Raw genomic sequence first — 14,047 nt, 5'->3', positions numbered from 1 at the left:
AATTTATTTTGCTGAGACTTCAATTTGATTATTTTTCAGGATTTTTCTTAGTTGAGATACATTTTCATGTCTTGCTTTAAAGGAAATTTCTATTTACTCCATTCATTTGTTTATATGGGTCTTCTTTTATCTCTTTTAGCTTTTTAGCTATATTCTCTGTATGTGTGTGTGTTTGTGTGTGTGTGTGTGTGTGTGTGTGTGAAAATATATATGCACTACTAGAGTTTAAACTCAGATTCTCTTGCTTGTTAATTTGGTACTCTGCCAATGAAGTCACACCTCTAGATCTGTTCATTGCTGCTTATTTTGGGATAGGGTCTCATTTCTGCACGGGCCAGTGCTGGAACTATGATCTACCTACTTTAGGCTTTCTGACAGCACTGGGATTGCAGAGGCTCCCCATCATAGCCTGCTTCCCTCTGTGGAGATGAAGTCTCATGGACTTTTTTTTTTAGGGGAGAGGGAGTCTGGGCTGGGTTGAAACCCTGACCTTCCCAGTCTCAGCTTTCCACATTGCTTGAGATGACAGTTGAGCAGTGTAGTGCAGAGCTATGACTTGGGATGGGGTGGGTCTTACACCATTTTTTTTGCCTTAGTTGGTCAGGAACTATTATCCTCTCATTCTCAGCCTTCCAAATAGTGAGGACTGCAGGCATGAGCTGCTAGCATGCTTTTTTATATTTTAAGTATTTGCTTAGCCATAAGTATATTAAATTTTAATAAGAAACAACAAATATTCTAAAGTACGTGAGATATTTTCCAAGATTTATATATTAAAATTCATGAAATAGAGAACTAGAAGCCTTATTATATCATACATGGGCAAAAGTCTTACTTTGAAACATAAATTCATATGCAATTCATAATCTCTTGATTTTATTTAAAGGGTGAAGTTGGCCAGCAAGGTTCTCCTGGACCCACCCTATTGATAGAACCACCTGATGCTTCTCTCTATAAAGGAGAAAAGGTAAGACCCCAATTCATATGTTACCTCATAAAGTAGCAATGAAAACATCTTATATGTCTCACCACATTATCCTCAAAGCTGCCTTAACAGGCTGGCATTTTCATTAAATTTTTGTACAAGAGTGAACATTATGGTTCTAAAAGTTTCCATGGCCTCGAGTCTATCTAGCTGCTGAGTTAACAGACTGATTCTAGACTGCCAAATTGTGCCAAGTCCTCCATTACACTGAGTCTCACAAATATCATTTCAATTTAAGTTGTCCTTCGAATGTCATGGATGGGTTTGGTGTTTTAAGAACGGACAAGATAACAAACATATAAGGCTGGGGATGCAATAGATCTGGGGGCAAATATTAATTTCCTCTGTCAGCTTCCAAAACTGCTATTACTGATGTCATATACCAATTCTGTTGTTCCTATGGAATGATTGGTTAAATCCCTCTACCTTGCTCAAAATGAACCACTTCCCTTGGTGGCTACATTTTCATGGTTTCATGGTGGTCCACCCCTGTGACTCATCTACTTCTCACATCGACCTGAAAAGGAGTCAAGGTCACAAGTATGCTTAAGTATTAGTTGCTAATTGAATTCTTTATTTAAAACAAAGAAACACATTGACAAAGGAGATGGTGTCTAAAAGAAGATGGAATGCATGATGCTACATAATAAGAAGTAACATCTTGTTCATTGTGATTTTTAGGGTATAAAAGGACTTCCTGGAATGATTGGATTACCAGGACCACCAGGACCCAAGGTAGTTTAAGTTCCTTTTTCTATTTCTATAAAATGATACCTCAATTCAAAATTTCATTTTGTGCAATCTTTGTCATTATTGCAAATGCTAATTTTGATCAATATAGATATGCATTATGTTTGCATGTATCTATCTCAAGAATTTTTTATAATAATCCTATAAGACTTTTGTTTTAATTCTCTCTATAAGTTTATCACAGTCCTAGCTTATGTTTCATTGTTTTTACTGTCTGTATTGGTGAACTATTGTTGCTTGCACCTTCTAAATCTTGCCATTTTTTTAAAAAGGGAGAATCTGGTATTGGGATAAAAGGAGAGAAAGGTCTTCCTGGATTCCCAGGACCTCGGGTAAGGATCATCTGTTATTCACACCAGTGGATTTGGAATCAATGCTCTTACACAGATTTGTAAGACTAGATCTGTCATCCTATATGTTCCAAGATGGAGACTGTCTCAGTTGAACTGTGTGCTAGGGCCATGTCTCAGGGAATTCTTTTGCTTAATAGCATTTAGATGAAATAAACGCGTAGAATGTAGAAAGAACGGGAGCAAATGTGAGGACTCTGGGAATCTGCTCTCTTGCTCAATGCTAGTGTGGTAGGTACTTGGGATGGTGAATTTCTGAATATTTATTTCATCAATCAAAGCACTGATCCAAGGGAAACAGCTAGCAAAAAAATGTACCATGTCAGACCAAAAGGATTACCCCACACATGTCAGTAATAGGGTGTCACATGGGGTATACAGAGGTCAGTCCCCAGATGGCATGAACATCAATCAAGCTAGATTTGCTACTGAATGAGGCAATATTGCTTTCTATGGATATTTTTATTGCTGAAGGTACAGAGAACAACTACTAATTTCCAGATAAATGTATTACAGTAATTTTAAAGGTATTTGACTAAGTGCAATAGGTTAGATATATTAGCACTGAAAGAGAAGTAAAGACAAAAGCTCATTCTCTTTGAAAGAAAATTCATTATGAAGTAGTTATAAAGAGGCTACAATTTCATAAATCAGATTATGAGTATAATGCATCTTGATCAATGTCACCCCTTTTACCTTTCTCCCCGATTCCCTCTCTCCTCCCTACCCTCAAGTTACATAGTTAAATTTCTACAAAATGTACATTGAATATAATGACTGTGCTTGGCTCCCCTTTCCCCTTTATTTGTGTGCTCTCCCAAGCATGTTTCCACATTCTGGAAAGTACATTCTTAATTAAAGCTCTGGCAATGGCATAATTTATTTGAATAAAATGAAATATAAATTACAGTCCCAATAGGCAAATAAATGGAACAATTTTATATTTATTTCCTTTACTTCAACCATTTTTGCAAACAAGACTGTGTGTGTGTGTAACTGGTGAGGTAAAAGAACTGATGCATTGTTATTTAACTCTTTCTTTCCTTTAATTTCTTAGGGTGTTCCTGGCTCCCATGGGTCACCTGGTTTTCCAGGATTAAAGGTAAGCATTCCTCATTACAGAGGTGATGAATGCATTCCATTAGTAAATGCAGGTCAGTCTTATTCAGAAGTACGGTTGCATGTTCGTCATTAAAGGAAAGGAAAGGCAGATACATTCACTTCAGGAATTGCAGGATTTAGCTGTGGATGCCAAAGCAGAACTCTCGATGCAACTCAGAGCAGTGTTAAGAGTTTGCAGTCTCTGTGAGCATTCTGATTCGAATTAAATGAGGAGGAGGTAATTTGCTACCCAACCCTATTCATTTGTTTAAAAATACATGTTTCTGTGTGTTTGTAGGGAGAACAAGGACAGGTTGGAGAGCCCGGGCTATTTGGATTGCGTGGCCCAAAGGTAAAAAAGTGAGCCTACACAAGATAAAATTTTATAACCCTTACGTTATCAAATGCAGTTTTAAAAATATTTCACAGAATCAAATAGAACTTTTGAAAGAGCCAGAGTTAAATTTGTACACACCACTGGTACATATTTATGAAATATGCATGTCACATATGCTTATTTTCATATGAATTGCCATGCTAGCATGTTTGTTTACAGTTGAGAACTAATTCTTTTGAAAGTGAGTAACAATAAAAATTTCAAACATTGCATGGGACCCAAGGATATTGAGAATGGAAACACAGAGGGTTTTAGAGCGGACTTCAGTTTTTACCATGACATTGTTTATTTTCTGTTTAAACTGTGTGTAACTACACACTCAGCACTGGATCAGGACAAAACACAGTGGCCCTCAGGGGACATAATTAAGACAGACAGTATTTTCATACTAGAAGAAAATGGAGACTGAGATCTTGCTGGGTGAATAAACCATTTTTTACTGGCATTCCATCTTACACATGGATTCTCATAGTATATCAAAGAAACCAAGAAATTTTAGAGGTATTTAATTTATGATCATGGAATAATTTCACTGGTATTAATTATTTGCTTTTGTGAGAGCTTTGTCAGTCCATTGCTTATTTGCATGTGCAGGTAAGAGATTGGATGCATCTTTGCTTTTCCTTGAACTCTGTGAAATCATTCATCTTCACAGTCAGCCTAATCTTTACTTTGTTAAAATGAAGGTGCTATGGCTCTTCCACTGTTTGTTTAACGTCAGATGACACCATTATTTCTAAGAAAAGTAAGTGAATGAATAATTTTAGGGGGACCTTGGAGAACGTGGACATCCGGGACCACCAGGCATTTTGGTAACCCCGCCCGTCCCTCTTAAAGGTTTGTATTCCATTCAGTTCTTCCATACTTCATACAGAAATGGGATTTGAGTGGCTCACACCAAAGAGTTTGGCCCAGTGTTCCTGTAGCTTTCACATTATGCAGGCAAAACACATGAATATTAGCATCGAGATGTAATTCTATACGTTCAGGTAGAAATGGGCATCTGTGTTTGTATCTACTGGTATAAGACATCCACTTTTATATGATGCATGCTTGGATGTGGATTATGTTATCTTTCAGAAAGTATTTTTGTCACTGTTAAACAGTGCATGAGATCATTTGACTAACTCCTGCCAAAATGCTGAACAGGAAGGGGGCTATTGGTATCTGGGAGCTCTATTCAAAGTCCATGGGTCTGCAGAAAAAGGCTGGCTGAAGGGGATTCAATCTGAGATACTCCACTGGAATGGTGGGGAGGAACTAGACATTGCACACCACCATGTACATAAACATGTGTTTATTCTTATCTCTGGCAGGTCCTACAGGGGACCCAGGTTTCCCAGGCCGCCAGGGAGAAATGGGAGCCATAGGACCACTAGGTCCCCCAGGCCCTCCCGGCCTACCAGGGGTGGCTTGTCCAGGTATGGATCCATTGCATTTAATGTATTCGATTTCAGACATCACATCCACCTGAGTAATCCTCAGCACGAGCTCATAATATCGCTTTAGGAAACTTTTAAGGTGATGGGTGCCCAGAAGTAGTTGGCTTATTATGCCTGTCATCCTAGGTACTAATAAAATAAGACCTGAGGATCAAGGTTCAAAGCCAGCCCAGGCAGGAAAGTCTGTGTGATTCCTATCACCACCAAAAAGCCAAAAGTGGAGCTGTGGCTCCACATGTGTTAGAGCACTGAGAAAAATGGCTTGGAGACAGGGCCTTGGATTTGAGTTCAAGTCCCAGGATTGTCACAAAACATTAAGAATAATAGTAAAATAATAATAATAATAATAAAACCTGGAATACTAGGTTCTGCTATTGTAAAAGTGCTTCTGCATTTCTAATATGTAGCCAAGGTTAAAAATCAGTGAACTCAAACTAATCAATCATTTATTTGGAAGAAATACAGGTTCTAAAGTTAGCCAAACAGGGATATTATGAGGACTATATTTCTGTAAGACACCTCTCCCAAACTATCACCTGTAGATAAGATTTGAAACTGGAAACAAGGCACTAGTGGCTCACACCTGCAATCCATTTGAGCTACTCAGGAGGCTGAGATCTGAGAGTGGCAGTTTGAAGCCAGCCCAGGCAGGAAAGTCCATAAGACTCTTATCTTCCATTAATCACCAAAAAGCCAGAAATGGAGGTGAGAGAAAAACTTAAGAGACAGCTCCTCGGACCTGAGTTCAAAGCCCAATGCCAAGCAACAGCAACAATAAAATTGGAACTGCCACTAGGATTAATATATTACAGTGTTTCCTCTTTACCTACCATTGTAGAAATCTCTCCTTGTTAACAAGCACTCTTACAATTCTTACCATTCACCTGGGCCCCAATTTACATTTCCTATGTGAAATTTTCAAAGAAAACTTATGATCAAGATGTAAAATTTTAGTTCAGATGTAACTTTTTAAAAGCATCTCCTAATCTTTCACCCAAATAGAAGCAAATCCCATGTAAACTCTAGGTCAGAGTGACACCGGATGAAAATCCTAAGAAGTATCACAGCGCCACCTGGAGGGAAAAATCTCTTTGGGAACCAGGCTGGTTAATACTTCTAAAATTAGCAACAAGAATTTGTAGGATATTTTCCTTCTGTGAACTCAGGACAGCTGATTAGGCCTGGGAGAAGGCAAGTCAATAAGTACAATTTATTCCAGCTGATGGTCGTTGTTATATTTACTGAGATGTCCTAAGAAGTTTCTTGAGCTATTCAACTCTAACTACAATTTGTTTGATTAGTTGTCTTCAAATCAAGCTTTCATTATTAGGGTCTGTACAAACTCCATATGGGAGTTTGTGATGTGAAGGAAACCATTGAAATTTCTACTGCTTACAAGATGTGAAATTGTAAGCATTTATTGAACCTCGCCGTACCTCAGTTTTTCCATCTGCAAGATGGAGCCTTGTTAGAACTGGCAGAAGGTATATGTCCATAATCCTTACAAATCAGCATGAGACATAGTAAAGACTCATTGTGTCATCTATTAATATTCTTTTTCTTTTTGCCTGTTGTGGGGCTTGAACTCAGGGCCTGAGCACTGTCCCTGAGCCTCTTTGTGCTCAAAGCTAGCAGTCTACTACTTCAGCCACAGTGAAACTTCCTAATATTTTTGATAGGTGGCCTAAATTTACTGTGCCTTAATCTATGAAGTGTGATTTTTTCAGGTTTCTTTAAAGAGAAAAAGGTAATGTTTACAAATACACGTGAGCCCCTAGGACATATGCACCCAAGAATAAAATCATTAACTTACCCACACCCCCTATGCTATTTTGCTGATTACTGAGAAGTTCCAGTTGTCTATTGCTGAACAAATTACCCCAAACCTAGTGGCTTGAAAAAAAGCTATGTATATTTACCGCTCACTCTTTCTATAGTTCAAGAGTTTAGGAAGGACTAGCTAAGCTGAGCATTCTGGACTTAGAGGTTTTTTTTTAACTCTTAGAATCACATAGATACTGGGACTTGAGGTTCGAGTCTGGCTGGGCATGTATTTCCTTCATGTCTCATTTAGTTTCAGTCTCTCTACGTGGATTCTTTCTCCATTCAGGCCCTGACGATATTGGGAGGATCTTTGGGACAAGTGAGTTATTTATGCAGTAACTCAGGTCTTTAAGTCCCCAGGTATTTTATCTCACAAGGAGGGAGCTGATCCACTTATCAGAGGGGACAGTTCACAAGGAGGGAGTGACACCCTGCCTTTGGATCAGGAAATACCCAGGTTTTAAAAGAACTTGTGCAGCTAGAACTGCTGTGAGGACATCTTTGAGCAGTTCAGTCTGCTACAAAGACGATGCAGCCAGACAGTGACAGGCAGTGACCCTCAGCCAGAGACCTCCCATTACACTTAAGTCAAGGACACCAGCAAAAGGCGAAGGAAGTCAAGAGCAAGATTGGAAGGAAATCAAGAGCAAGGTTAACCTATTTACCTGTTTACCTTGTTTGAACCTGATGGAGCATCCGTGGAGCATGTGCCATCATTAGATATTGAACTAAATTCCTTATGTGGATTAATGGACTCACCTATGATGCTGATGAAAAGGTTAATAATTAAATGACTGCTTAAGATTCTGATGACTACAGAGGAAAGGTGAAGTTCGAACTATAAGCCTCTGAGCATCTGGCTCAACCTGAGATACTACGAGAATTAAGTATTTTATGTCCTACATAAATGATGATGTGAGCATATGTTTATGTCTGTTAATTTGTGCTAATGGATTTGTTCAGATTACTTTTACTGTCATGAAAACGTTAATTTTAGGTTAACAAGATCTATTTTTGTTCAATAACTCCAAAGAATGAGAAATCTGAGTCCTCAAACCTGTCCATTTCCACTTGTCTGATTGTTTTGGGAGCTGAGGTAGCCTGGGATATTCAGTAATTTTTAAACTGAATTTTCCTTGTTTTTATTTCATGCAATGTATTTGGAGTATTAAGATATAGGTCATACTTTATAGCTAGTAGTCTGCCTAAAATAAAAGAAACTTTTAAAATGTGGCTCATTTTCCTTACCTCTTTTTTAAAAATCATTATTTTGATGATGGTAGGGTTTGAATTCAGGGCTCATGTTGGTGGGCAGGCTCTCTACCTCTTGAGCCATGCCTCTAGCCCCTTTTGCACTGGTTCTTATCAAGATAGTGTCTGTGTGTCCAAGCTGGTCTGGACTGCACACTTGGCTGTGTTGTTGGAATGACAGGTGAGTGCCACCACACCCAACAACTGGGATTCCTCAGGAGCTGGGGACATGGAGCACACCACCACACCCAACCACTGCTGGCATTGGAGTGGCTGGCCTCCACCTGGTATCCCCTGCCCTCTGCCTCTCAAATAGCTAGGATTACAGTCTTGAGCCACTGGGCCCAGCATTCCCCTATCACTTTTATGTGCCATCATCTGGAATAGTTTCCTTAAGAAAGAAAACAACAGCAAAAAAGAAAACAGCTTTATTTATATATGTTTGATATCAATATTCTCTAAGCTGGGCACTGGTAGTGCGTGCTTGTAATCCTAGCTACTCAGGAAGCTGAGATCTGAAGATAGCAGTTCCAAGAGAGCCCAGACAGAAAAGTCCCCATGAGACTCCTCTCTAATTAAGCACACAGAAGTCTGGAAGTGAAGCTTGGCTCAAAGTGGTAGAGTGCTAATCTTGAGCAAAAGGGCTCAAAGACAGCGCCCAGGTCCCGAGTTCAAGCCCCATGACTGACAAAAATGAAAATTGTACCTATTCATGATATAAACATGATGTTCTGCTGTAAATTGTGAAGTGATCACCATGTTCTCATGATCATATTTGTCACTTCTACATAGTTACTATGCACATGCACACACACACACACACATGTGGTTAGACCATTCAGTCAAGCTCTATCTTCATTGTTTTTTAAAGCTCTATCTTCTTAGAAACATCAAGTGTATAATTCAGTATTGTCATCTCCATCAGGCTACATTACTTCTCCAGAACTTCCTCACCTTGCCTAATTGAGATTTGTTTGTTTGTTTGTTTTTTGTCGGTCATGGGGCCTGAACTCTGGGTCTAGGTGCTGTCCCTCAGCTCTTCAGCTCAAGGCTAGCACTCTACCACTTGAGCCACAGCGCCACTTCCGGCTTTTTCTGCTTATGTGATGCTGAGGAATCGAACCTAGAATCTCATGCATGCAAGACAAGCGCACTACCACTGAGCCACCTTCCCAGCCCCTGATTAAGATTTTTGAACTTTAGGTCAATACTACTCACCTCCCTGCGTTCCCCACCCTGGGTCTACTCCCTGCTTCTATGAACTTGACCCTGTAGATTCCATACATGAGTGAGGTCATGTGCATGCCTCTTTCCGTGTCTGGCTTATTTCACAATGTCCTCTAGCTCTGTTCATTTCCCTTAAAAAGGCCAAAAAACCAATTCTGGGACCTAACAAAGAATGTGCTGACCTCACTTTCATCTACAGAAACATTGACTCCAAGAGCAGGTGTGCTTTTCATCCTTAATTTCTCTTTCAGGCATCCCAGGGCCTCCCGGGCCACCAGGGTTTCCTGGTCCACCAGGCCTTCCCGGGGAAGCCGGGGTTCCTGGGAAACCGGATTTGGCCCCTGGAAAACCAGGGCATCCCGGGCCACCAGGCCTTCCAGGAGCACCAGGGCAGCCGGGACCTCCAGGATCGGATGGTAAAGTGGTCCTCATTCACCCACACGCGCATTTATGCTGTAGTGACACTGGCAGGGTCATTCACAAAGTAGCACCTTCCACACATGTTTAAAGCTGTATATTTCTAAGCTACATTAGTAACTAAAATCCTTTTTACAAATAACAGCTGGACCGTGACATCAGTGAGAATATGTGCCATTATTTACCAGGAAGTATGAATGATGGAGTTTGGTAAATAAAGAATTTTTGAAGGTTATTTTTTATTTGAGTTATAGATGGGTCTGGTTTAAGATTCTGTTTGTCCTCTAGGAAGTTGCTAGAAGGTAGTGTCTTCTAGTCCTACGTGCTACAGACAATTATTTCCACACACGTGGCTGGTATCATTTTTTACTGTTTCTATATTGCTGTTCAACATGCTTGGAACGCCAGTTTTTTCATTATTTACTTTGGCATGATCTATTGGCTTTCCCCTTGAGAAGATGAATTTAATTCTTATTCACCAATGCATGTGTGCACATGTCCCATCCCTCAGCCTACTGATAGAGCTAGTGTCATAATTTTGATTAAGCATTCAGTGTTTATATTGAACAATTACAGGTTATTCTCAGACAGAGCCATATAATAGTATATTTTTATTACTGTATTGACTTTTTTCAGCATAATGTTTTGTAAATTGTCTTGCTTTCTTTGCATGTTTGCTTGATTATCATTGTAATTATTTAACTCAAACTATCCAGAGTTGTGTGCATTTGACCATTTTATACATTAACCCATTAAACCTTGTAACAGTATCAGCTTATTGATCTTATTGGTAAAATCTTCCCTAGAACTTTTTTTTTTCTTTTGGTCATGGGGCTTGAACTCTGGGCCTGGTTGCTGTCCTTCAGCTCTTCAACTCAAGGCTAGCACTATCACTTGAGCCACAGTGCCACGTCCCCTGGAACTTCTTAACTTATTCAAATTAGATCAGGTTGGACTTGAAACTTATTGCTGGTATACAGCCTTGAGATTTTCCTCACAAGTTTCTCTGTCCTTTCTCTCTCTGTCTCCTGTCTTTTTATTTGCTTGTTTCTTTGTTTCACATAACTCAGATTGACTTCAATGGCTACCAGCTATACTTCTCAGAAAGAGTACCAATAAGGAAGTAAAACTGAGGAATCTTCCTCTGTCCTACTGTGGAGTTTGATTGATAACTTTGCTGAATATAAAATGTTAGAAATCTTTTTCCTGAAGGATTTTGAAGGATGAATTCTCAATTGTTTCGTCTTTTTCAGTGTTTTTACAAACCTTCAAAACATTTAGATACTTGAGATTCTTTGTCTAAACTCTCTTTTCTCTCCTGGAAACTTCTAGGAACTTTTCTTTGTTATCACGCTCTTGTATTCCATAATGGTATGGCTTTTACTTTGACACACTTCAGATTCAAGAATAACTTCTCAGTTCTCCGGTAACTGTATTGTTTGAAGTTGCAAATAAAAGAACTTATGAAAACAGAACAAAACAAAATAGAAAAACTACTAATTTTGCATCTTTCAATCTTTATTTTTATTCTTTACTTATCAGTAACTTTTGAGAAGGTTTTTTTTCCCACACTTCACTCCATGTTCCATCCTTCTAAATTTGCAAATTTCTGTACCAATCATAATGAACACAGATTTTACTACTAAGGGTTTTCTTAGTGATGCTGTTTTCTGTTCAGGTTTCAGGGCTGAGTGCACACCTTTATCAGCTATTTTGGCTCTGTAGTTTCTTTTGAAGTTTTCTTCTTGCTTCATTGTCTGTTTCCTATAGATTTTAGGGCCTGGATTTTGGTTTTTGTTTTTGTTTTTGCTGCTGCAATTTTTGGAAAGAATACCCTCTTGTTCAAATGTTTCCTAACCTAGTTCTGAATCTGTCATTCTGTCATTCTACTCCGTAAACTCTGGGGTAAATTTCTGAAGTAATTTCCCTAGTTTCTCTCCTTTTTATTTATTTATTTATTTATTTATTTTGGTGAGACAAAGTATGTGTCTTTTATTCTCTTGGAATCTGAGCAGAATGTAGAATTGATTGTCTGCATTTTATCTGTGATCATTATTTGTTTTTGTTGTTGTTAGTTGGTTAATGATTGAGAATTATTTTTAAGGATTGAGAATTTAAGGAGGAAATGTCTATGCCATACACTGACTCTAGAGTTATGTTTTTGTTATTGGTGTTTTTATTTTGGTACTTAAGGTTCTTGTAGACTATCTTGTTCTGTAGACCACAAATTTAGGACTGAGATTAAAGCTGACTTTTACCACTATTTATAGTGGCGAAAGCATGCCATTTTGGGTTTTTTTTTGGGGGGGGGTCCAGTTGTGGGGCCTGAACTCTGGGCCTGGGCATTGTCCCTCAGCTTTTCAGCTCAAGGCTAGCGCTCTACCACTTGAGCCACAGCGCCACTTCCGGCTTTTTTTCTTTTTGCTTATGTGATGCTGGGGAATTGAACCCAGGGCCTCATGCATGCAAGGCAAGCGCTCTACCACTGAGCCACCTTCCCAGTCCAAACATGCCGTTTTTTGTAAGCATATTCTTTATATCCTAGATAGAGAATCCTGAAGGAAGAATAAAACAACATATGGGGCTATGAAGGGAAACAGAGGAGGGAGGATGGAAGGGAAAGAGACTCATGTTCCACAGAAAACATTAACTATAGCGATGTGATTCTGTCCATCCACCCCTCTCCCACCGAACAGTGATACAGTGCAGTGTTAGCTACCCTGGACCACCAGGAATAAAGGGTATAATGGGCCCACCAGGAAGAAGAGGCTCCAAAGGAGAGAAAGGTAAGTAACAGATGATAGATTTTCTAAAGTAACTACATACCACATGCGAAGCACTGGGGGCTATGCACGTGACACAGGAGGTAGCATTTCATTGAGACCTCTTTCTCACCTTGGCTACTGATCTTTGTGAGTAATCTACTTCACTAGGTGCTATAATGTGATCAAGTCACCTAAAACTCAAATCCTTGCCTCTTCAAGCATAAAGGCCATATATCACATGAAGTGGCAACTTTTGCTGGCAAGCTCCTCTTGAGTCCCTGAGAATAGTAGAGGGGCTGGGCTCTACCACCCTGCAGTGGCCTTATTTCCCATGACACTGGATGTCTGGAACTCTGTGCTTCTGTTCTCTAAACATTTAGAGCCTTTTTGAACAACTGAGTCAGGAACTAGGAGAACATAGACACAACAGAGGCCTTTGATTTTGCTAAAAAAAATTTGGGTTAAAAGTCTTAATGGCAACCGGGCACCAGTGGCTCATGCCTGTAATCCTAGCTACTTAGGAGGCTGAGATCTAAGGATCAAGGTTCAAAGCCAGCCCAGGCAGGAAAGTCCGTGAAACACTTCTCTCCAATTCCACCAGAAAACCGGAAGTGGTGCTGTGGCTCAAGTGGTAGAACACTAGCCTTGAGCTGAAGAGCTGAGGGACAGTGCCCAGGCCCAGAGTTCAAGCCCCACAACCAACAATAACCAAAGTCCTGATGGCTAGGGAACATGCCATATTTAGTACCATCATCATCATCTATTTTCATGGCTTATACCGTAATGTATGTATTTGTTTCTTCAGTGGGGTCCAAATACTTTGCAATTCTTCAGTAGGATTAAATATTAGTTTTTCAGGATGTATTTACCACACAAAACACATGTGAATGGAAACTATAGACCCATTTTACCACTGCAGTAAGGCCACCCACACTCTGTCCAGCTGCCCTGGCCCAGTGAAGATTGACCACATCAGAATCTTTTTGTTCTCTGTTCACAGTATTGGTTTCTGTATTGAAGTTCTTTTTGAATAGGAAAAAGGACAATGCTTGCCTTTTCTCTCTGTCTAGGAAACCAAGGACTCTGTGCCTGCAAACCTGGCCCCATGGGTCCCCGTGGCCCCCCAGGGCCTCACGGGAGGCAAGGGAGGAAAGGAGACTTAGGGCTCCCTGGCTGGCTTGGAGAAAAAGGTGATCCAGGCCTACCTGGTGCTGAAGGCTCTCCAGGGCCCCCTGTGAGTAATTCCCACCAGTTGTAGTCTTTCCAGGGAAACAAGACCGAGTTAGAATTACTATAACTCTTTGGAATTGTAAGCAAGACATACTCCATGTTTTGAAGCTATAAATATCTTAATACCTTAATAATTATTCCTATTCACTCATCCACCCATCCATGACTAACTTACTAAATTGATCACTATCCTTTGAGTGTTCCTGGCACTGTTTCAGGTACAGGGATCAAATATAGCCTCAGTCCTCCTGGAGTTTCAGAAAGGACATAGACCTTTCAACAGACTGATGATAAAATATTAGTATGGC

General features: G+C 39.8%; 1 protein-coding gene across 2 annotated transcripts in view; it reads left to right on the top strand.

The window, feature by feature from the left end:
• Col4a4 (collagen, type IV, alpha 4) overlaps positions 1-14,047 on the top strand; it is a 118,134-nt gene that overhangs the window by 47,471 nt on the left and 56,616 nt on the right. For both annotated transcript variants that reach the window (XM_013010218.1, XM_013010226.1), the window contains exons 13-22: positions 887-967; positions 1,667-1,720; positions 2,008-2,067; positions 3,143-3,187; positions 3,485-3,538; positions 4,351-4,420; positions 4,900-5,004; positions 9,579-9,743; positions 12,441-12,530; positions 13,580-13,743. In XM_013010218.1, coding sequence (XP_012865672.1) covers positions 887-967; positions 1,667-1,720; positions 2,008-2,067; positions 3,143-3,187; positions 3,485-3,538; positions 4,351-4,420; positions 4,900-5,004; positions 9,579-9,743; positions 12,441-12,530; positions 13,580-13,743 — 888 coding nt within the window. The remainder of the gene's footprint in view (positions 1-886; positions 968-1,666; positions 1,721-2,007; positions 2,068-3,142; positions 3,188-3,484; positions 3,539-4,350; positions 4,421-4,899; positions 5,005-9,578; positions 9,744-12,440; positions 12,531-13,579; positions 13,744-14,047) is intronic.

Source organism: Dipodomys ordii, unplaced genomic scaffold, assembly GCF_000151885.1.
Source record: "Dipodomys ordii isolate 6190 unplaced genomic scaffold, Dord_2.0 Scaffold1, whole genome shotgun sequence".
NCBI classification, from domain to species: domain Eukaryota; kingdom Metazoa; phylum Chordata; class Mammalia; order Rodentia; family Heteromyidae; genus Dipodomys; species Dipodomys ordii.
The sequence above is the reverse complement of the archived record's forward strand: the minus strand, read 5'-3'. Positions and strand labels throughout refer to the sequence as shown.